Source organism: Protobothrops mucrosquamatus, unplaced genomic scaffold (assembly GCF_001527695.2).
Source record: "Protobothrops mucrosquamatus isolate PMUCROS unplaced genomic scaffold, P.Mucros_1.0 scaffold563, whole genome shotgun sequence".
Lineage (NCBI taxonomy): Eukaryota > Metazoa > Chordata > Lepidosauria > Squamata > Viperidae > Protobothrops > Protobothrops mucrosquamatus.
Window position 1 is genome coordinate 334,793 of NW_015386866.1, and position 25,402 is coordinate 360,194.

General features: G+C 36.8%; 1 protein-coding gene across 1 annotated transcript in view; it reads left to right on the forward strand.

Annotated features, from left to right (window-relative positions):
- Positions 1 to 25,402, forward strand: part of KCNH1 (potassium voltage-gated channel subfamily H member 1) — a 191,650-nt gene that overhangs the window by 43,683 nt on the left and 122,565 nt on the right. Inside the window, exon 7 of the mRNA XM_015817215.1 lies at positions 19,426 to 19,852. Coding sequence (XP_015672701.1) covers positions 19,426 to 19,852 — 427 coding nt within the window. The remainder of the gene's footprint in view (positions 1 to 19,425; positions 19,853 to 25,402) is intronic.

Here is a 25,402-nt window from a genome sequence, read left to right on the forward strand (position 1 = left end):
AGATCATAGTTGTCCCAAAGGTGCTTTTTCAAAAAGCAACTGGGTTTTGTTTTTCCTTGAAGATGTTTCGTTCCTCATCCAAGAAGCTTCTTCAGTTCAGTGAGAAGTGAAACATTTTCAAGGAAAAACAAAGTCCAGTTGCCTTTTGAAAAAATATGTTTGGGATATATACAAGTAGTCCTTGACTTATGACCACAGTTGGGACAGGACTCTCAGATGTTGGGTGAGGTAGTCATTAAGTGAAATGTTACATGACTGCTTCACTCAACAACCATAATCGTGGTACCCATGGCTGCGGTTGTTAACCAATCTTGTGAGTCCCAGGTAAGGAGCGCAGAAGCATGGGTGGGGGGTGGGTGGGGGTAGAGGAGTCCCTGGGAAGCCCAGCACAGGCAACACACGGATATCTCTGTCCTAAGCTCCTGAGAATCCTCCCTGCAGAAATCCAAGCAAGATTTTCAGCCCCTGGGGAAAAAAGACACTTGCATGTGACTTTCACTGACCCTCTACCTCCCACCCTTCTGAGGCATACCCAGTCCTTACCTTACTGCATTGCCTCTCTGCTCAGAAATTAAAAATCATCCCTGCCAAAATCCAAGCTGGATTTTCAGTCCTTGAGAAGGGAGACATGTGCAATCAGAGCCAGGCCTCCAAGAGTTTCTCTCTCTTCCCCGGAGTCACCCCATACTGTCTCTCGATTGACGGGATGAAAATCCTGCTTAGATTTGGGCTTCCTCTTATCTCTGGGGTGGTTGGCTGAAAGAGTTCCTTGCCAAAAGTTTTCAACTCCATGCAAGCAGGCACAAAGGATTTCAGCTTAAGTCATTTTTCCCTTCTTCCCTTTTAAAAAAGCCCTCTTTTTCCCAAAGGACCTTAATACCTGTTCTGATTTTTTAAAATCTGTTAATAAACATATACAACTGACATCCTGGCAATCATCTTTCAGTTATTATTAGTCTGTTCAATAGGAACCATGTATTTAATGAGTACCAGAATTCAAATTGTTTTATAACTTTTCATTTTCACCAAATGCATGGGCTTATATGTATTTTTACTGCATATAATGAAAGGGGCCAGTTATATACCTCTTTTTATTGAAAGAGTTTCAACTAACATAATAGGAAAGGAATCTTCCCCTCTTTTCCTGTGAAAATGTGTCCTGACTAATGCTTTTTATGTCAGAGATAATTAACAGCAAGAACAATGTAATTACATATGCAAATATGATTCACTCAGATTCCATGAATAAGCTAAAAACACAGCCTTGCTCAAATATACTATGTCTGATGTATTTACAAGCAGTCAGAAGCATGAAATCAGATCTTAAGAAGGAATGAGAAATATAAAAACAAAAACAGAATTTGAAATGCTAGTACAAAACCTGGACCACCAATGGCATTTACTGAGGTATGACACAGAGACAGAACGAGCAAAACATGATCAAAAGGATGCAAATCTTTAACACTTACAATACAACAATGGGAAGAATAATGGACTAAATCTGTCAGATTCGTGCCATGTCATTCCTAAATTGGTACAAAATGTTTTATAGATGATATACAATTCCACCAATAGTATTTAAGATAGAAAAATCATACCATAGTAAATGTTGACCATGTCACGAAACAGAAGGAATGTCTTATCACATGTGGTGGACAAGTTAAAAAATACCTGCAAAAAGCTTAGAAAGACATATACAATAAAATGCAGAAAAATTTGGAATTTATATTTGAAATGATAACATAACCTTTCCTACTAGGTATAATCTTAGAAAAAACCAACAGGAAACAATAATTTAATGAGAAATACTCATTACTACTTGCAGTAGTAAGAATAAATGTTGCTGTATACTGGAAAACACAGTTCTGACAATAATGGATTGGGAACACATAACACATCATACAGTATGGTAGATATAATCACTTAAGAGTTATTAGGGGCTCCAATATCTACAAATATTGCAAATTAGCAGGTATACAAAGAGGAGAAACCTAATATTTCTTTTTCCTTTTTCTCTTTTTCTACTTTTTGGTACTTTAATTCTTGTCAAAAAATTTAAAGATAAATACATTCATCTTTTTTCCTTTCATTAATATGTAAATCAAGTAACTATACAACAGATTTTAATGTTAAGTATAAGCACCAAACTATTAAGTATAAACACCAAATACTTTGATGTGAGCAGTTTTTTTCTGTTTTCCTTTCAATATTAAACCCAACTTTGAATTATTTTAGTGTTTGTAATATTGATAACCTAAATTGTAATTAATATTGATACAATATTTTTCTATATTTTCAAAACTCTTAAGCTATCTGAATAAGAGAATGTCAACTATCTTTAATTATATTGTATGAATGTCACTGTATTGATATAATACACTGTATCAAAATTTATAATAATATAGTAAAAAGGATATATAGAAAAGAATATAAAAAACTCTATCCTGGGAACTCTCCAGAGATTGTTGAAGGTATAGGAGGCCTGAGTGAAAGTCAGTAGAATATTTCCAATTTCACCCATTATGTCTAAAATATTTTTTTTTATTATATGTCCAACATGTGACAAGCAATTTAACTTTTTTTTGCAATTGGTGTAATGATATATAGTATAATTACAAATCTTTATATACAACTCTGAAATATTAACTTTCTGTGCATATCCTCCCACCACATCTGGTAAAGTAATATTAGTTTTTTCTATTACCCTGTAATATTTGTTCTTCTTAAAATTCTAACAATATAAACCATATAATCTTATGAACCTTCCGAACATAGTTTGAATAATTTATTAATATGTTTAAAGGTATTTATGTTTTGGTTCTAAGAATCTTGTTTAAATAGGGTAATGATAATGGTCTCCTGCTTGAGCAGGGGGTTTAGATAGAAGACCTCCAGGTCCCTTACAACTCTATTCTGAATTAAAAAATATTATTTAAGCTAAAATTTAAGTACTTCAGCATACTGATATGTTAGGTTAATAAATTCTGTACTTTTATTGCCTTTCAATAGTCTTTCTATTTCATTATTCTGCTTCTAAAAATTCCTTTCACAATATTTTGTGATTCTAAGGATAAAGTGAGTTGCTATTAAATAGTAACTACAAAAATTACAAAAAAATGGCATATTAAAAATTTGATACGTATAAAAAAAACAATAAAATAAAACCTTGCTTTGAAAGCCTGCTAGGAAATTAGGAAATATTGAAATATGCCCTGGAAACATCACCAATTCAGCTTTGGCTTCATGGAGCACAAAAGCTATATGGGTACTGCCTTCCTCTATATTTTAGAAGCTCTGTACATGAAAGGAAAAATCCAGGACAGTCTTTGTTGATCTCAATGAAGACAACTACAGGAGAAGTTATTTTTTTAAATATATCACCTCTTCTAATCTACATGTACACTACTCAAGTAGTTCCCAAAACTATACAATGAGAATATTAAAATCATTGCATCAAACGTATAGTGCTAGAAAGATACTGTATGGCTTATGATGATGATGATGACGCAGATCCTAAAACTAACTGCAGCAGAGAACTAATTACCTGGAAAGCATTAAACCTTTATAAACAGAGTTCATTGCACATCTCCCACTGATAACAGAAGTTTTAGAACAAGCTGAATGAGAATGTAAAATGGCTAGATCAATGCTAGATATCCTTAGGCCAAGTCTACTAGAGGAGAAAATTAAATGTCTAACTCTTCCCATAGGATGCCTCCTTATGAAAGCTTCAACAAAAAGTTTAACCCTGGGAAAACAAAACACAATGGCTGTAGCCACATAAAGTGTATCTGAACAAGAGCCATGGTTATTCAGGAGTGTATTTGGGGCTGTGGGAGATCAGTGTTTCTTGCTGATGCAATTATGTTCATGTATTTTTATAGGGCTTACTGGTACTTTTTTGGCTGATCACGCTTTTCATTCAATGCTAATTGTGGATGTAGTTTCTTAGAGACCTTGGGAATTGACTGGCATAGAAGCTGCAGTAAATTAATAAATGTGTTGAAACAAATAAATCATTATATGGCATATTGAAATAGTCTAGTACATAGGACATACTAAACTATGGTTATATTTCCCATGACATGCTAAATCACAGATTAGGCTAACTTGTTCGAATTCAAGCTGTATATGACCAGTGTGGACTATAAGAATGACTCCAATTGCCATAATTCACTCCAATGCTTTAAAGAAAATATCACTCTGAAAGATGTAGAAAATTGCAGATTGAAGAAAGCACAGATTCCAGTCTTTAAAAAGGGTATGACAGAAGTCCCGAGGAGAGTTTCCTATGGAAAATAATTGGAATAGCAGCTGTTCAAATCCTGCATTCATGTTTGTGCATTCACATGGGATGAAAACAGTGAATTTATTATTTTGAATTTTTGAGCAGATTCTCCTATTCCCAGTTCTTTCTTCCTAGAAGCTTCCCGTTCCAGGTTCTGTATAATTGCTAGAACCAATGCGATAGACTTTGGGACAAAATAATCAGATAATTGAATTTAAAAAATGGTTTATTGGCAAGTAAGTGGGGAGAGGAGAAAAATGTCTTTTAAAAATAAATCTGGAGGCTGCTTCTCTTAGCTATATTGTGTAATACTTTTATTTTACAAAAAAGATGATAGAATATAATATGACTAGAGGGAGAACTGAAATGGTTTCAATCATACTAATCAAATGAACTAAGGACTTTAAAATCACACTCTGTTCCTTTTGGCTTTTTTTCTCTTGCACTGTAAGGTAACAGCAGGTGTAAGCTGAGTAATTTAGTTTGGATATAATCATTCCCTACTCAGAATGGATATTAGAACAATCTTTGCCAGTTGCCTTGTTTTTAGAAATGCTTCACCATTTCTAATGTCTGCAAGAATCCTGGAATATAAAGCATATGGGATGTGTACAGTATATGTGGAGACTTTATGGGTTATGGCTCTGTTATGTAATTTGCAAACTTGGCCTCAGTATCCAGCACAATGAGTCCAGTACTGGGTAAGGTTGATGCCCAGTGAGGCTGATCCCTGTTGAGAGCATCTCTTTTTTCCTACTTTTTCTTGGTAGCATACAGCTCAGTCAGAAAAATGAGCACTAGATCTGACTACAATGATCCATCACTTTTGAGACATGTTTGGGCCCTACTGAGTACTATAAAAAGCTATGCTAATAAAAGGGATGGTTCTTTCAAATTCTTGTCTGGTATGTTATGGGGTATCTTACTTGTCCAGGGGTTTGGACTAGAAGACCTCCAAGATCCCTTCCAACTCTGATATTCTGTTAAATGTGCCCCAGTAACCTGAGAAAAGTTTTCAGCTTACTTCTGTCAGGATCTTTGGGTCTCTGACCTGAAAAGTTAAAATTCTTTGTGTAGGCATTCAACAGGCAGCCATGGCATGTGGCCTTGCTGATTCACACATTGGCCATTCCTGCCAGATGAAGGCTGCAGAACATGGGACTGCAGCCTTCTTTTATGTAGTTCATCTTTTTTCTAACCTTGCACTAATCACTCATTAATTTACTTACACATGCCTTTGCTGTCTTCCCATCCCCTTCTCTATTCAGTGCAGTGCTTGCCTCCTGGTTGTTGAATTTCTTGGTTATGTCCTGTGGGATGCATCCTAAATATAACTACATCTGGATCAAGCCAAGATTTAATTTTAAAACTGTAGTTTTACTTTATTTGTCCTGGCATGAGCCACACTATCTGATGGCTTGCTGAGGTTGCTAAATTGAGCATCGTCTTTCATTCTTATTAGGCTTAGTGGCAGATAACATTTTCTTGCCCAGACAAATCAGAGAAATAATTAATAATGGGCTAAGAAGGATTATTAATTCATTTAGAAGCTACCTCAATTGTGGAAGCAACTCTGGATGAAATACCATGCTGTTCCCATTACAGCAGAAGGAAACAATGGATATGATTCTATGCTCACTTAAACAAACAATTTAGAATATTAATGCGTTATAGTTTAGGGCTGGTTTTTGTGTGGCTGGTGTTGGCATCTGGTGTGAACTGAGAAAATTGGTTAAATCCAATAGTTTAAACTAAGCATGTTGAGTAAATACTATTGGCAGTTGCATTTACTATTTCTTCATCAACTGATATGGTTCCTTTGCTTTGAAAAAATATGCATGCCATGACTAACCTCATGGTAGATAAGGTAAAGATAGGCAGCCTACATAACTTTTACAGACTGTTTAAACTGAATTAAGGATTAAAATATATCCTGGAGATAATACTGTATTTATCCCACAGAAATGCAATTGATCTTGTTAAGTTGTGCATTACTGTACTTGGAAAACTCACTATCAAAGCAGCACTTTACACAACTAAGGGACAGATCTATGCCTTCATAATTTGGCCTTCTGGTTGTGACATTGAATCAATCAGCATCTGAGAAGCTACTATGTAGTGCACATAAGCTACTGTGCCTATAGACTGATGCACAATGGAATAGTACTTGCCTCTGGATCGAGGGAAATATAAAATATTTGAGAACTGGGAGGGACAGTATATAGTTCTAGTATCTGGGTAGTGAATCTTATAGTTCAGGTCAGTGAAAACAAATCCTCAGAAAAATAACATAACTAAAAAGTTTAAAACAAATATATTAAAAGTCATTTACATTTTTGCTTATAAATATGACGGGAATCTAGCAACTGACCAATACAGTATCAATAAGTAAGCAGGTTATTGGCCTCCAAGATTTGCAGAAAATCATCACATAATTATCTTTGAAAAGATAATGTATCCTTATATTATCCTTGTAAGCTGCCCGGAATCACTGAGGTGAGTTGGGCGGCTGTATAAATTTTCTTAAATAAAAATATATTTAAAATAGTATGAATAGTCAAGGAAGGGATGGCATGAAGCCAACTGGCAAATGACTGAGAGAAGTTCAATATGAAGATTCAGGTTCAGCACATGCTTAGTCCTGTACTGATGCTATGGGGGAATTCCTCAAGGGTTTTGCTGGCAGAGTAAATGTAAGAGATGAGTGAGAACAAGGAAAGCAAAAGGATGAAACAGCTTCTATTAAGTGTTGGTGATAGTCAATGGAGAACAACAAAGTCCAAGCACAGATCCCAGTGGAGAGCATTAGCATGAAAAACACGTGTTTCTGTATTTGGTTTGTACAAAAAGTGGTTTGAGAATGTGAACATTGAAATGCATTATGGGCTTGACACTTTTAACTTGATTCCAGAAATATATAGTCCCTGCTTTGAATGCTGTCTTAAAATTGCTCACATCCTGTCAAGCGCAGAACATATTGGATGAGGCTCTTTGTTTGGCATTTTACACACAAAACATTTATGCTTTTTTTTAAAAAAGGCTATCTTATACATTGATTGATTGATTTTGGAGTGATTTATTTATTTCATTGTAGTTTTATGTTCACCCATCTTGTCAAAGTGGCTCTGGGTAGAGAGTTTAAAGTGTCAACATAATAATAAAAATAGAGATATAAACAGAAGCAAAACCATGGCAATGGAAGATAACTTATAAACAATTTGTGTCTACCAGTGGACATTGCTTGACAACAGGAGATTAACTGGCATCTCTTTGGTGGGTGTGTATGTATATGATGCAAACAAATCAAAATCTAACTGCACATAACTGCAGCAAGATAAATCTAACTGCAGCAAGCACAGCATTTTATATTGCTATAGTTGGCACTAGAACAGAGCACAAACACCTCAGGCAAGTTAATAAAAGTTAGGCAGCACGAAGAATCAACCAGCTGAGTGGATTCTGGGTGTGATAGCAGAGTCACATCTGAATAAGAAGCAGCAGTAATGCCATTAGAACCCAATGTGCTGTCAGAATGAGGTCACATGGATCATGTCTTCACAGTGCAAACAATGCAGTTATATAATTTGCATTAGTTGGATCAAGACATCCTTGTGCAATTTACACAATTACATTTGAGGTATCATTTCTCCCTTTCATCCACCTGCAGATGTCCATGGCCGGAAGGTGTATAATCTCTCTTCTAAATATGGACAAAGCTATCCACAGTTCATTCTTGTCATTTCCACCTCTGTTTGTGATTTCTTAAAAAATGCACATAATTCATGTATGTTATTTTATTTTATTCATGTTTGAATGAATGGAGGCAGTCTGACACATGTTTTTGCTTAATTTCTACCTGCTTACAATCAGTTTTCTACCTGCTTACAATCAGTTTTTTTCTGCTTGTTTATGTGTATTTTTTCCTCTTTAAAATTACCTTGAAACAATCTGAGAACTACAAATACTGAAAAATAAGTGCAGGTGAATAAATGCAGCTGTCAGGCAAGGCAAGGCAAATGATTCCCAGCAATCGGTAAAGCAATTAGCTTCTATATTTGAAGGACGAGACCCTTTGAGGCTTGCACACAAAATCTCTCAGCAGATGAGGAGTGCCAGGAGAGAGAGCCAGTATAATGGTTAAGCTGTAAGGCTAGAAACTGGGAGACTGAATTCTAAGCGCAAAAGGCACCTTGGGCCAGTTACTTTCCCTTAAACTGCAGAAGGAGGCAATAGCAGAGTCTAGTCCAGGTAGTCATCACAAGTCAATACTGACTTGAACACACACACACACACACACACACACACACGTAAGTCACCAAAGTAAGTACACCTTGAGGCTATCTACCACATTCACCCACAACTCATTTTCACATGCTGACCTGCTCCTACCCATCATGGTGACTTAGATAAATGACTAGGTCAGTGGTGGCGAACCTATGGCACGGGTGCCAGAGGCGGCACTCGGAGCCCTCTCTGTGGGCATACGTGCCGTTGCTCCAGCCTCGCCTCCCCCGTGACCCCCTCCCCTCCAGCAGCCCCCCTGAAGGAGAGTCACCCCTGAGCGTGGCCCATATGGAGCAGCGCAGCCAAGGACATGGCAGCCAGGCAGTGTAGACAAGACTCTGCCCTCACACCCCGCGCTGCAGGGCGCGGGCACTGGGCGTGACCACCATAGCACTGCTGGGCTGCCTGGGCGATCTGCAGCAGGCCCTGGAGGTGGTGAGTGGCCCTGCGGGCAGGCGGGGTGGGAGATGGGGGGCGGAGTGGGGGTGGGGCAGGGGGTGGAGTGGGGGCGGAGCCAGTTTTTGGGCACTCGGTCTCTAAAAGGTTCGCCATCACTGGACTAGGTTCTTCTATGGATGCATGACAGAAGACCATCATTAGATTAGATTCGTTTAATAATTGAAAGCCACACTGGGGCTCTTGGGGCCTTCAGCCCCCAACTTGGCCACCATACTTGATTACACCACTAGATAACTATAATGCATTAAAGGAGAAATTAAATTTGCAAGGTTTCATAATGGTCAAAAATAGTGAGGTAAAAAGTGTCTGTATGTTCAGAAGCAAGAATCTACCTCAAAAAATTTAAAGCTCTTTTATAGTTTTATTCTCTGAATAGATAAAGCATTTATATTTCATCAAATACAGAATTTATAAAATTGCTTGTAGATTCAGATTCACTCAGGGCTTCAAAATATATGGCACAGCCAGAATCAGTGGGAAGGGAGTAATAGGAAAAAAATCAAATTATGATACTGAGCAAGATATAGTAAGTCTGAGTCCTAGTTAATTCTTAGATGCTCCCATTTTTGAAGTTGTGTGTGTGTAAGTGATTTCCCACCAATCCAGGTTTGGATTAGTTACAGCATTTGCTTGAAAAATGCCCATCTAATCCACATCGATGGAAGAAGATAAATATGGTTTTAAAATTGGAGTTAGAAACATCAATAAACTGCATTATACTAATGAAACTACTCTGCTGAATGAAAATGCAAATGAATTGCAAGCTGTAGTAATGAACGTCAAGAAAGACAGTGAATAAATGGGACTAAAATTAAATATGAAAAAGACCAAAATAATGAGAGTCCCAGACTGTCAGTGAAGATACCAAAGTGGTAGATAGTTTTTGTCTTTTTTTTTCAATCAACCATCCATAGTAAAGGAAATAGCTATCAAGAAATATTAGATAAACTAGCACTTGGTAGAGCGCAATGAAAGCCTTGAAGAAAATATTCAGATTTGTCGAATACCTACCAAGATAAGAATTGTGCAGCCAATCATTTTCCAGGTAACATTCTGTAGAAGTAAAACAAAGCAGGATAGAAAGAATATTGATGCTCTTGAACTCTGATGATGGAAAAGATTCCAGAAAATACCATGGATTGTCAAGAAAACAAATGGATTGTAGAACAAATCAGTTCGGAACTTTTTATCAAAACACAAATTATGAAGCTCAAATTATCCTGCTTTGAATAACTATGTAAACAACCTGTTTTTTTTAGAAGTCCTTCACAGTGGGAAAGGTGGAAGGAAAATAAGAGGAGAATCAGTGCCAAGGTGGATGGACTCAATTACAATAGGTGTTATATTGGAAGTTGCAAAGGACTAGAATGGGAGACATCAACCTGGAAAAAGGCTATTTTAGTGGCTGCTAAGTGTTGAAAGTAACTTGACAACATATAATCAATCAGTCAATCCACACATACACATCATATCATGGTTGATTCAGAGAAAGGAAATTCCTGTGTACCTGTTTTTCTTTTTGCAGGCTGATTGGGTTCTGCTGTTTCCCACCTACCTGGCTCCCACATCTGAAGATTTGGCTGAGGAGACAGAGAGTTAAGGCAGGGGTGTCAAACTGCCAGCCCGTGGGCCGGATGCATCATAACGAAACCGCGCCCACCCCATTGCTAGCAATGGCAAAAAAGGCGTGATATGTCGCAACACGTGACGTGACGTTGCGAGTTTGACATCCCTGAGTTAAGGCAAAAGTTAATTTTAATTGTCCAGAACAGGCTTGCTGCTTTGCAGGAGGGGATTGTCCATTTGGCAGCCACTCCACCTCCTGGTTAGGAGTCCAAGTATAAATCTTGCCCAGGAGTAATCTATAGGAAATTTCCCCTGTCTCACAGAGATACATTATTCTCATTAGATGATGAAAAACTTCATTCTCCCTGGAGTTACATTAAATTTATCTGGCAAGGAATCCAGGGATTGATGCAACATAGAGCCACTTACATTGACTTGCCACATCAGGTCCAGCAGAAGGGGCATAGTGCAGGTTCCATCAGCCAAGGAGCTTCATTTGGCGGGATCCTGAAAGACAGCCTTTCCTGCTGTTGTACCTGCCCTCCAGAATTTCATTTCTTCTAAGGTGAGATTGATTCCAGCCCTTCTGACCTTCCAGAAGGCCCTTAAAACTTGGCCCAACATGTCATTGGGCTGAGAGATCCCAAGGCAATATGCAGTGCATTAAATGGTTATATTGTTAAAGTTTACTCTTCTGTCTTTTTATTATTGTATTTTAAATGTAATTTTTATTTTTTTAAAATTGTTTTTAATGGTAGAAGATTATGATTTTATTTAGATTGTATGCCATCCAGAATCAAATGAGATGAGCACCCATATAAAATAAGTAAATTAAAAAAACAAGCAAATAGTTGTAGTAAGCTTTGTGGCAAATGGCAATTGCTAGATCTCTCCTGACTTTGGGGCCATTTGGTCCACAGTTTGAGTCAACTGTTCATTTGGGGGAGTTACGTCCTTCTGATGTTGGGTTGTGTATGTCTGCTGCTGAAGTGACCTGTTCAGTGATTGTTGGGTCAGTAGAAGTGTTTGTGGCCATGGTTTAATTACAAAAAAACATAGTAAGAAATCACCAGAATTAATTCAGTCTTTTTTGGGCTGACATGGCAAATATTGCAAGAAATGATTTCCAGGACATGAAGGCTCTGATAAACAGATTAACTGTTGCAAAACCATGAAGAAATTATAAAAGAATTCAGTGGCTGCCATGGATCAAATACAAGCTCTAGTCTTGCTATGATCAGGTTTTTTTTGCACCTCTTGCTTAATTTTCTGTACTTCATTCTCCTCTCATTTCTGGTAATAGGCCTGAGCCAAGCAAATACAATGCTTGGCTGTTAACAGTGAGGAAAACACTTAGCAAACAGTGCAATCAACATTAGATTACTAGGCTTTTCTTATTTTTTCCAGTGGCTTGCTTTTCCTGCTGCATTTAAGGTGCTTAATGCTTGTAAACTGTTAAAATAGGTGTTAATGAAATAATGTAGATAAATAGTTTGTTTTCCTTGTGCTGTTTGTGTTGACTGAGCATTTATTTCCGTAACTGAAGGCTGGCTCTGCTCAGAACTTTGGGGAAGGACAGCATTCGGACTCATTTTGACTCTGTTCATTCCTATGAGTATTTTCATGGTTTCAAAATTGTTTTAAATTTTGGAATGTGTTATTTCTCTGAAAATTGATTGGTAGCAATCAGCACAGGCTGCTACCTTTTTTACTCTAACAAGGGAATAAGAGACACCTAACTGAGTTTGGATTGTTTCCAGTGGCCAGAAAATGCATTTCATTTTGACTTTTGTTTTTGATTAAATATTCAGATGTTGGCATGCAAGAATAAGGCTGGAATTTGTGACCTGTTTTTATTCTGTGTGTGTCGTTGTGAGTTCTTATGGCAAGGAGAGTCAGTGAAACTAGCTGTGATATAGGTTGTGTTTTAGTTATGGGCTGGGCTGCTTATCTGTTCTGGTGTTTCTACTTATGTGAAATTTGGAACTGAATAGAGCAGCTAAAGTCTTTAGAAAGCAATTTTAATTCCTTTTTCTTCTTTCTTCATCTCTGGATCTCTGTTTCTTTTATAAGAAATAAAGATTAAAAATTCTTAGTGAACCAATTCAACAGTCTCATTCTGGAAAAGAGATTTAGCCGATTAATACACACATTCCCACCAGGTCAGCCTGTGGAAGGAAGAGATGATATCACTTAGCATTTCTCCAGTAAAGTCAGAGGAAAAACAGATTTATCCAGAGTCAAATGGCCAATGGTAATAATCTTAGTCGGCTCTCCCCAAGAGTTGTTGAAAGGGTTAAAATTGGATATAAAGTTTAGTGAATGATCTGGAACATATTTACCCACTGCCCAAAAGGTAACACTTTGCAGTCTATATCCATTGAATATGTATCTCTGCTTTTCACCATTTATAATTTCAGTTAGTAGGTTGCAATCGTATGATAAAGAATGAAGAATTCAAGATAAATGTTTGTAGGAGAAAACCTTGTACTAAGCCAGGTTTCAAGCCATAATAATGGTACATTAGAATTCACCTTATCACCAAAATCACACATATTTATAAATACTGAATGCTAGTGTCTAAAATAATTGTGATATGGATTTCCAGTACAAGTAGACTTATGACCGCAATTGAGCCCAAAATTTATGTTGCTAAGTGAGACATTTGTTAAGTGAGTTTTGCCCCATTTTATGCCTTTTCTTCCCACAGTTGTTAAGTGAATCACTGCAGTTAAGTTAATAAGATGGTTGCTAAGCAAATCTGGCTTCCCCATTGACTTTGCTTATCAGACGTTTGCAAAAGGGGATCACACATGAGCCTAGGACACTGCCATGGTCATAAATATTGGTTGCCAAGCATCCAAACCACGGGGATGCTGCCATGGTTGTAAGTGTGAAAAACAGTAATAAGCAGTGGTGGGATCCAGCCAGTTCGCACCACTTTGGCAGAACTGGTAGCTAGTTTTTTGTTGCCCAGGCCCAGAATGGACTTCTGGAAGTGGCATCCATGTGATGTTGTTCACATATTTGAATCCCATCACTGGTCATAAGTCACTTTTTTCAGTGCTGTTGTAACTTTGAATGGTCACTAAACAAACTGTTGTAAGTTGAGGACTTTCTGTACTGACCAAAGATATTAAAAGTCTGACATAAGATGGTATCTCCTCCTAGATAGGTTTTAATTGCACAAACACTTGTAGATTTTCTTCAACACTGGCCCTGGAATTAGCTTTGCCCGAAGACCACAAAGTAGCTTAGGATGCACAAGGAATACTTGGTCTGAGCACTTGTTGCTCTTCCCTACATAGGGCACCTGGGGAAATCAACCCACAATGCTTAATGTATAGCCTGGTCCTGACCTATGGATTTTTAATGTCTTTTGAGATTCACTTAGAATTCAACCCATGCCCTCTCACATCACGACCTGATTTTTAATGACTTTATTTTTTACTATCTCCACCTGTATATCTCCATGACCGTTTGCAATTCCCCCCCCCCTTTCCTAATTTACCAAGATATCATAGTCACTTCCCTCAGGCCTCAGCATTGTTATGTACAGAAATGTCCAGGTAATAACAGTTCGGTGAACTTCACAACAAAGAGAAGATAGATAGCTTTCCCTGAAGGTTATTCAGTTATATGTTTATAATTTTACTTTATTAAATTTGAATTACAGCTTTCCTGAAAACAACTCATGGTAGCATAGTTGATTCACAATGGGTTAGGCTGATGAGAAATAATGATAACCCCAAGCTACCCAATAAGCCTTGTGGCTCAGTGTAAATTGACTTCTCCAGGCTGACTATTTAGCAAGTAGCTTCAACTTGGAATGATTGAATAAGTCTTATCAGTAGTGGTGAGAAATTAGAATTATCTGCATTAGGAAAGGCTGTTTATCAGGAGAAACTGTTCAGTGACTTGATGCCTGCTTTTTTACTTTTGGATTCACCAGAATATTTTATTGCTGGATTTTATTTCATTTTTATAGCATGTCAGCAGATTCAGTTTCAGAATTTGAGAGCAGTTGAATTCAGGAATTTCCATCACACTCTATGACACTGTTCATTCCAAAGGTGGTTTTCCAAAAGGCAACTGGACTTTTTGGGGTTTTTTTTTCTTGAAAGCATTTCTCTTCTCACCCAAGAACCACAGTTCTGATATGAACTGAAGAAGCTTCTTGGATAAGAAGTGAAATGTTTTTAAGGAAAAAAAATCCCAAGAAAGTCCAGTTGCCTTTTGGAAAACCACCTTTAAGATAACCATGACCTGGATGATTGAGAATCTCCATAGACATTCTGACAATGTTTAATTTAGACAGTGCAATAATATTTCTTGGCACACTAGTACAAGATTGCTAGCCTAAAACGTTTCTCTTAAGTAACAGATCTCAAGTAACAGATCTGGTATTTTGCCTTTGCTTTTCCAGAGCATGATGCATGCCACTGAACAAGCATGTTCACAATTCATTACAACTTCATTGCAATAGGTATGGCTTCCTATAGCTGTGCAATCAGTTCTACCAGCACAGAGGTGAGAAATGTTTATGTGAATGGAAACTCCACTTATGAATTATTTTTCTAGTGGCCAAGTATTGCAAGCCAGGTGATAACATCATCAGAAGTGTTGAGATTGGAATTCTAGACTTATTTTTTCCAACATTTTACTGATGGATTGAAGTGTTTTACTTAAAGAGATCCATTAAGTTACTGGAGGCTTAGCACATCTTTTTCTTTTAGAGTCTTGCTGAAGATCTTGCAGCGGCAGCATGCAGCAATACGTTGTCCAGCCTGTGCTAGTCAGCTGCTACTCACACTTGCAAGCATTATGAGAACAAAGCCATCTCCTGTATTATTTCTACCACTGCTCACAAGTGTTAAATAGAAGTTTGGAACATGTTTGAATGGACCTAGTGTATTGCAGGCAACCCACTGTAGTCATGTGATTAGTTCCTATGCCTAAACTGTTTCTATGATTTGAATCTCCCTTGAAGGATTAATCTCAAGTGGGCACCTGAATCTCATTTGAAACAGAAATATTAGCCACAGTCTTTGGGAATAAATAAGATTGTATATGTGTCAAGATGTGCCAGAAAAAATAGTTATCCTGGTGATGCCAAGCAACATTTAGAATTGCAAATAAGCCAGCATCCCAGCATGTTCATGAACAAGAATTGCACCTGCTGGAAACCACTTTTCCCAGCTTGATTGCTCCCTTTTAGCTTTCATGTCTTTGTCCTGTCTTAAAAAGACCTCTGCGTAACACCTACAACCTGCTGTGACAAGTTTGCAAAACACTTTAATGATAAAAATAGTTTGCACATGTTCTGACTCATGCTGTAAACCTGAGCATAACCTGAAAGCAGGTTTGGACAGTGGAAACTGAGATAGCTAGCTGTCCAATATAATGGATGAGTTTCACCTTGACCTGTAGACATGGACAAGCTGCTTGGAAGAGCTTCTTGCTAAATTATGCTGATGATTAATGCTTTCTTGGAGAAGTCTGTCCTAATCCTTTAAACAGGAATGTAATAAGAGATTGTGTGTGTGTGTGGGTTGGGGGAATGATCCTTGAAATACATCACTATTCTAAGATTTTAGATTTTTATTCAGGGCTGTCAGGCAAATGGCAATCATGCAACTATAAGTTTTGGAGGAAGCTGATCATTTGGCTCTTTTGCAAACCAGTTTATTTTGGGGCAGGGGACAATTGGACAGGTTTGGTGAGAAAAGCATTTTTGATCTTTCATTGATTGATATATTATGTCCTATCAAGTCAAGTACTTTTAGCAACCTGTATTGGGCAGAACGAATGGTCTTGAGGGATAGGAGGAAAACTGCTCCCAAGATAGTGGTGAGATACAAGAGGATTGAGTCCAGGACAAGAATATAAGCTGAGTAAATGTCTCAGACAGAACTCTCCCTAGTTCTCATGAACATAAGGGGGGGTGGGGAATGCATTCAGACTGCAAGATTCTGTTACTATAACTTTACAATTTAATAAATGTTTCCAAAGAACTAGGTTTTTACATAATGTATCTGAAATATGATGTGATCCTGGTCATCTGTGCCTTAAGTGAGAACTCTGGATTGATTTGTTCATTGAACCATTTGTTTGTTTTCTTGGTTGTCCATGTGATTCTCTGGAGTCTTCTCCAACACCAAAGTTCAAAGCATCAACATTCTTTTTATCTTGTTTTTTCAAAGTCCAACTTTTGCTTCCATAGATGTCACCAGGATAACCATTTCCTGAACAATTCTGATCTTTGTAGGTATAGACATACCATGGCATCTGATTATCTTTTCCAGCTCCTTCATGGCTACTTTAATAAGTGCTAGTCTGCAGTGCATTTTTGACTGCTGGTTCTACTATTGATAGATTATCTTAAAAGGCAGAAGCTATCCATCATTTCAATATCTTCATTGTCTATTCTGGGACTGGCTGCTCTGTCTGTTGTGATAATTTTGATCTTTACATTTAATCCTTGTTCCATTTTCCACTGTGCCCTTTGACTTTCATTACTAGAGCTTGCCGATTATTTGCATTTTTAGCTATTAATGTCATTATTATAGTGCACATTATTGATGTTTCTTCTTCCAATGTTCTTCTTCCAATTTTAAACCCACCCTCATTTTCTTCCTATCCAGCTTCCCTCAATATATATTCTATATGTAGACTAAATAAATAAGGGGAGGGTATACAGCCTTGTCTTACTCCTTTGGCAACCTGGAGACTGGATTAGGCTTTCTTCTTTATAGATGCTTCCTATCTGGCTTCTCAGCTGGCAAGGCAAAATACCGCAAGTGTTTCTCAGGACATGAAGACTGAGATAAGCAGATTTATTGTAGCAGAACCATGATACTATTATGAAAGAATTCCAGTTCTATTTATACTGCAATGAAAATCCAATTTATTTTGCCTCTTTGTCCTGCCTCCTCCATGTAAATGGCTACACGCAATTATATTTTCTGTGAGAATGTACTTTCTGTCCATTCCTTTTTTAATAGTGCCCTGATCCAGGATTGGATTGTTTACTTTACCAATCAGCCTAACATCAATACCTGGGAAGATACTGGAAAAAATAATCAAAAACAGATCTGTGAACATCTAGTAACATCAAGGGGATGGCTGGCATGGGGTGAGGTCTTCTTATCTTGTCAACCACATCCAGTGAAAAGCACTCCCACTAGAGTACCAAGCCAGCTGGCAAATCCAGGTTTTAAGACCCTTTTGAAAGGCCAGAAAGGTTGTGGTAGATCTCACCTCTGAGGCCAGAATGTTCAACAAGGCTGGGGCCATACTGGAAAAGACTCTACTTGACCTCACCAGCTGAAATTCGTCGACAGACCGAGCTCACAGCAAGCCCCTTCTCTTGGAGTGACCTGCATTCTATACCAGTAGTACCTTCAAATGCTCTTGAAGTGTAGCCCCAGATATAATTTTAGCACAGATCTACCTTGGGTTGAGTTTTAACAACATGGTGAAGGTACAATAAGCATTTGCAGAAAGGATAGTTACTTTAAATGTTAAGACCTTGTTGATGCGTCAGATTGAATTGCTGTTATAATTTAGTTTTTCATACATTGTGTGAAGTGTGTGCTTCTATCTGATTGAGGTTATAGTGCCATTGCAAAAATACACCCATGGGGAATTTACTTTTGCATAGGTATGTATAGAACTGCTTCTAATTCATATATTTTTGATTGTGTGGCTTATATTTCCTTAAAAATAATTAATGAAGAAATGAGGAAGCAAGGTACAATGATAATTCCTTAAAAATGCTCACTCAGCTTTGTTCTTGTTTGCCAGATCCCATTTCATCTAAATTAAAAAGGGGCTGATAGAAAAACTCAGAAAGGAATTTTGTTCAAATAATTGCTGGCATCATTGAAACTACTTTATATACTTAATTTGTTGTTCCTTTTGTTAAGCTTGCTTTAATCATTTAATTGAAATTGTTAGATTGTTGTTTGTTTGGCAGATGTATATTTGAAATATGGTGAGGGAGTAATATGAATTAGTCCAAATAGCATTATCTTCCTTTAATGTGCAAATTATTGATTTTAAGGATATAGAGCAGACTTCTTCAGTCTGGCATCATCCATCAGTTTGCATGTACAGTGAAAGTGCTACTTGGAAATACTGAAACTTATTATACAAAATACCTGGAGGATACAGGTATACCAGGTTGGAGTAGACTAATGTATCATTAATAATTTTTATTATGAAATTATCTTGATTCAGTGAAATCAAATGTATTTTAAGAGTAGATCATAGGTTTTGTTGAAAACTATTTCTAAGAGAAATTGAGGAATATTTTTTATAATAGACTGATCAAATAAACTTCTTATTAAATACTTAAAATTGTTGTCTTTGGGATATTTTAGGATGCTTTCAAAATTGAAAAGGGATATAGAGGATCCTAATACAAGGACAACTCCATGATTTGTAGAACATTGACTACATAATGGCACAATTGTTCAGCATCTTGTGTCCCAATCCAAAATAAGCATTCTTCTTAAGTTCGGCTGAAACAACTGAAGCAATTTAATTGCCAAGGAAATTAAGACATGTCAGATTTACTGTAAACTAATCAGCCTAATTTTCTTTCATTTGGGACCTAAATCTTCATCTTTCTGCCCACTTATAGGATGTATCAAAGATAAAGCTGACTTTAGGTAAATTACTTATTTGGTCTCCGTTAATTTAATTTTGCAACTATAATGGGACTTTGAACCTATGTAAATATGTAGTCAACTTATTCTTCGCAAAAATATTACATTATAAAATAATACTAAATACTAATGGGTTGTTTTGCTTTGTTCCTTTAGGGCATCAGTAGCCTGTTCAGTTCCCTTAAAGTAGTCAGGCTGCTTCGACTGGGTCGTGTGGCTCGAAAATTGGATCACTATATTGAATATGGAGCAGCTGTCTTGGTTCTTTTGGTGTGTGTCTTTGGTCTTGCAGCCCATTGGTTGGCCTGCATTTGGTACAGTATTGGGGACTATGAAGTTATCAATGAGGATAAAAACACAATACGAAACGAAAGCTGGCTCTACCAGCTAGGGGAATCCATAGGATCGCCCTATCAATTGAACACAACAACTGGAAAATGGGAAGGTGGACCAAGCAAGGATTCTGTTTATATCTCTTCATTATACTTTACAATGACTAGTCTGACAAGTGTTGGATTTGGGAACATTGCACCAACGACAGATGGAGAGAAGATATTTGCTGTTGCTATGATGATGATTGGCTGTAAGTATCAATGCATTAATTTTTAACATAGTCTTTCAAAGTGTGATTTTCTGTAAACTGCATTAACTTTTCACAGATCCCTCTAGTTCTCTTCCCCAAGTCTGCTGGAAGATCCCCTAGAATAACAAGACATTGGAGTTCTAGGAAAGACTTAAATTTTCCCTTTCCCTCCCCCCAGGATTTTATTCAGTTCCATAAGCTCTTCCTTCATGGGACAGTGGATTTTGATTATTTATTTATTTATTTATTTATTTATTTATTTATTTATTTATTTATTCATTCATTCATTCATTCATTCATTCATTCATTCATTCATTCATTTTGGATTATCAGCTCTCCATGATAAATCATATTTTCCCCCAATTTAGTTAAAAATCAATATTTTACTTGGCTGCATGATGAATGCACCATCTTTTGAAATCAAGAGGAGAGTAATATTGAACAATTCATTCCATGGCCTCTGTCACCTGCTTTGTCACTTGTTCATTCCAAGCTGTGACAACACAGAGTTGTGTAGCAGTTTCAGGAAAAACCCAAGTTTCCTCTGAAACTGCACTGCAGGTTCCTGGAGTGGGCCAGTCAAATAGGCACCACTCCCTATAATTGGGCATGGTTATGGAGAGCTCTAGGGCTAATTTTATGTCTTTATATAAAGATTACAAACATGGGGGAAAAAGCAGATAATTTGTTTATGTTTTGCATCTGTGACCTACCATGTGGTAGGCTGATAGTTGATTACATAGAAAATTAAATTTAGTAAACATTCAGCAAATAGTGAGAGGGAAGATTGGAACAAGTTGAGTTTGGAATATTGCTGAATTATTTCTAGTAGCTACTTTCCATCAGCATTTCCTGCTGAAATAGCAGGAAGTATGGCTTTATATGATAAAAAGGTCTGGCGGATAGATGTTAGAATTAATCCTGCCCATGATGGCACTGAAGGCTCATTATATATCATGAAGCAATCTCTTCAGATGCATAAGGAGTTTCCTGAAAGAACAGCAAATTTGTTAATTGAGTTTATACTGGCAAGGATACAGAGGTTTTTGTGGGTATCAAATATTTTAATTGTAGTGAATGCTAAATGTGTTGGGACAGTCTTAATTTACTGGCATTACAGCAGTAATTTACAGCAAATCTCCTTAAATATTGTTAAAGAAATCTATATGTGCAAACATTTAGTGCACTTGTATATTACCTTATTTGAAAGGATAGTAATGGTGGAAATATATGCCCAGAAGGGAGAATTTTTCATTAAAAATATGAAATACAAATGCCTAAATTGTCCTGTTAAAACAGATTGTGGTAACAGTAGTAGAAATTCTGAGCTGTTGGTTTCTGTAGTGTGCCCTTGGGAGTACTAAATAGTCTGTTCAACAAATAGTGCCATATATAAAACAACAAGGCACACATCTGTCTCAATTAAGTGCATTTGCTTTAATTCATAATTATCCTGACCTTTTCAGTTTTCTGTAGCAATGTTTTGTGCCTGACAACCCCTTACAGTATCAACTCCAGTCTTTTAATCAGCATTGACAAGAGAAATAACACAATTCTTAAATAAGTCCAAAGTTGTTTGTGCAATTCTAGTATGGTTAGATGTCTTTGTTTAGAGAGGATTCTGCAGTCGCAGAAAATCAAATACAATAATATCACATAAAATATTTCCAGTGAAATCAAGGCACTTAACAAATAATATACATCTTTGTATATTATTCCAGATGGTTTTTTATAAAACTTAAATGAATTGGCACAAAACTGAACCATAAACTTCAAAGCGTTTAGTATATGTGTGGCCACAGTAACTCTCATAATCCATCGTCTGTTGAGGATACGTTTTGATGGCTGGAAGGAATATGAAGGGAACAGTTATGATGAATGCAAATTATGGAATTTCCACTACGAAAACAAGTTCCCTTTGTCTAGTGTGCAAAACAGTAGATGTATCCTGTTAATAAAAAAATATTTAAGTGTTTCCCCTCATTCATTGCAAATGCAGTAATAGGCTATCTGCGTAAGCTACTTTGAAAGATGGAGCTCATGACTTACTAAAAGAGAAAAGGGGGTATTAGCAGATAATGCTAGAGACATCATGAAAGAACTTATGCTGAAAATTAATGTGATGCTTGAGATGCTCCCATGGTGGAGCAGAATAAAAAAGAACTTGTGGAAAATTTCTAGACCACTGAAACCAAAATGCTTAACTTGAATCTGAAGTGGTCCATAGCTGTCCTATAATGCTGTATGGTTTTTTTGGGATTGAAGACTATATTAATTCCAATATTTTATAAAAGTTTGAGGAAACTTGACAGAAAACTGACCAGCTTATGTAGTGCTGTGTTACCATTTCTTAGAAACCTTTTATTGATGTTGAATACATATTTATGCAATGAATGCAATGGAGTCCTTGGTGCCTTCCAGAGTTTGGTTGTTTGCTTGCAAATGTTATATTACTCAACTAGGTAACATCATTAGTATTAGTGATTGTGGGATTTTCTCCCTGTTTATTTACTGTAGCTTGTACTGCCTGTGTTGATAGGGATGTGGTTTTCTCTTTGGCAGTTTCTTGATTAGGGTATTGTTTTCTGCTTGATTATTTGGTCTGATGTTGTTAATTCCTGCTTATCTGGGTATTGCTGCTGGAGATAATATGTTCTGGTCTTTTTATTTCCTTGCTAGCTTTTTATTGTCTTTTTTGAATGGCAAATAAATACAGTTTATCTCTATGTGTCTGTTGAGAATTGATTTATCTGAATGCCAAGCATCTAGGCATTCCCCAGATCCAAACAATTTGGATTTAGTTTGGTCTAGGATGCTCACAATTTCCCTATTGAAATTATGGTTTAATCTGTGCACGTGTTATGAGATTAAGAAGTTTTCATTATGTCTTCTGACTGCTAGTTGGTGTTCATGTATGTGCTCTGTTGATTTTTTGCCTGTCTGTCCTACATAGTGGCTGTACACTTTATATTGTAAATGACTCTTTTTTTTCTTTAGGAATTTGGTCTTTTGGTTTACTAAAGGTATTTTGGATGGCTTCAGTTTTGTGTGCTGTGGTGATGCCATGTTGGTTGTTTCTGAGATGTTTTCATGTATGGTGGTATTATTCTTTTCATAGATTGGTTGATTGTGCTATAGTGGGTTGAACGGACAGCACTTTTTGATAAAATTGCATGGGTATCCATTTTTCTTGGAAGAGGTTGAATAGGTGATCTGGATGCTGCAGTACAATGTTTTCATTCATTCATTCATTCATTCATTCATTCATTCATTCATTCATTCTATTTCATACTTCTTAATGACCCATCTCCCTCAGACAGGGGCTCTGGGTAGTGAACATCTGAATAATATTCTTGCCTCTTGTGGGAGGTTGGATTGTTACTTTCATAGTGGAGCACTTGGTTGGTGTGAGTTGTTTTTCATAGACTTGCATTAACCATTATTTCCTCTGATGATGAAGATATCCAGGAAGGTTAGTCCTGCTACTTGAAAATATTTTACTCTGCTTTTTGTTTGTTGCTGAACTAAGGAATTTTTCTGGTATTACAATCAGGTAATACTTTTTCCTCTGCCTCCATTTGCCCAATTCTGTAATTTAATAAAAAATATAGTGCATTCACCTTATGTGTAATGATCACACACCAGTTGTAGAGAGTTACATGGGCACACATGTGCTGGATGTATACAGAATAGCATGTCATTTTAAGAATATGCTTAATCTGAATTCATATAATATATTCATATATTGTTAGTGCTGAAGAAACGGGGCAAATAATAGTGAATGACAAAACTTAAGCCTAGTTAGACCCATGAAGGACTTGTTCAGTATCTTTACAAGGAATCAAGAAGCAGAAATAAGAAAATTAAGGAGATATTAACTTTGGAAAAATCTTAATTATGTTTTGCCAGTCTGTAAGACCATGCAGTTGTAGTGAGTGAACAGGACTGATGAGTGAATGAACGATTATCACTCCAGTACAATCCTATGCTCTTATGTGATAATAAATTCTGCTGAACAAAATGACATGTGCAGCATTGTAGAGTAAATAACAATGGCTAGTGTTAATGAAATTATTAATGGATTTATTCATTGTGCTCAGCTATATCTCTTTAATTATGGTTTATTAAATAAACCGCTATTACTGAATTCTGAAGGCAAGTTGTTCCACTGATTAATTGTTGTAACTGTCAGGAAATTTCTCTTTAGTTCTAGGTTGCTTCTCTCTTTGATTAGTTTTCATCCATTGCTTCTTGTCCTGCCTTCAGGTGCTTTGGAGAATAGCTTGACTCCCTCTTCTATGTGGCAGCCCCTGACATATTGGAACATTGCTATCATGTCACCCCTCATCCTTCTATTCATTAAACAAGATATACCCAATTCCAGCAACCGTTTCTTATATGTTTTAGCCTCCAGTCCCCTGATCATCTTTGTTGCTCTTCTCTGTACTCTTTCTAGAGTTTCAACATCTTTTTTACATTGTGGCGACCAAAACTGGATGCAGTATTCCAAGCGTGGCCTTTATAAAACATTTCTGGATTCATACAATATAATATGCAGAGACCACTGAACCCATTCATTATACAGGCTTATTAATATGATTGATTATGTAACATCAGGTTAATGTTGATTTAGCAATCACATAGATATATTTTCTCCAGGAGGATCTGACCCAAACCTGTACTTATAGCTATTGTAATTGCTTGTTGTCTTCTCTTTCTTCCACTTTTGCTAGCTCTGGCTCTCTAGAGAGCTGGGTTTTTTTGCATTTGTAGTAATAAGTTTGTTTTTGGGAAAACATAATGTCTACTCAGATACATAACTACATAGAAATGTTTTGTTAAAGGTCCCAGAATTTTTCACTGGAAAAATAAACTGGGAAGGCAAGTCATTTATAAGCACTCTTGACAGCTTTTACTTGCAAAAGCTGAAATGGAAAGAATGTGGATTTTCTCCCTACTTCAGAAGAAAGGTATAAGAAAGCTGGTCAAAAACATGCATCTGGAATCTTGAACTAAAATAATTATAGCCAGAAGGACTCAAGCTGCAGATTTCTTCTTCTTCTCAAAGTCCTGAATATCCATGGTGAGATACTATCAAGTATGAATGGAAGGTGCCCCTGTAAAAGCATAAAATTGGGGAGGGGGGTAATTTTCACTGGGATTGTGGAGCAGGAAAATGACAGATTGTAGTATTTCTACACTGCAGTCCTAAGTACAATCCCTTCACCCATAACTTTTATCTTCAAGTAAAGACAATCCATCCATGGTAAAAATTGCTGAACACCCCTTTGTCTGATGTAGGGGAAAACTATATCTTTTCATGAAGCATAAAAGATTAGCTACAGATTCTTAGCAAAGAATCTTTTAGATTCCACACATGAGGTTGGCTACTGGTCCTTTGGGATAAGAAGTGTATTTTTTTTTTTGCCTCAGGGCAAAGGAGTTGTGACTTGTTTTAAGCTTTAGTTCTGATTTGCTACCTCATACTGATTGCTATTTAATTGTAATTTCAATTTTCCCAAGTTTTACTTGTATAGATTGTGGTCCAGG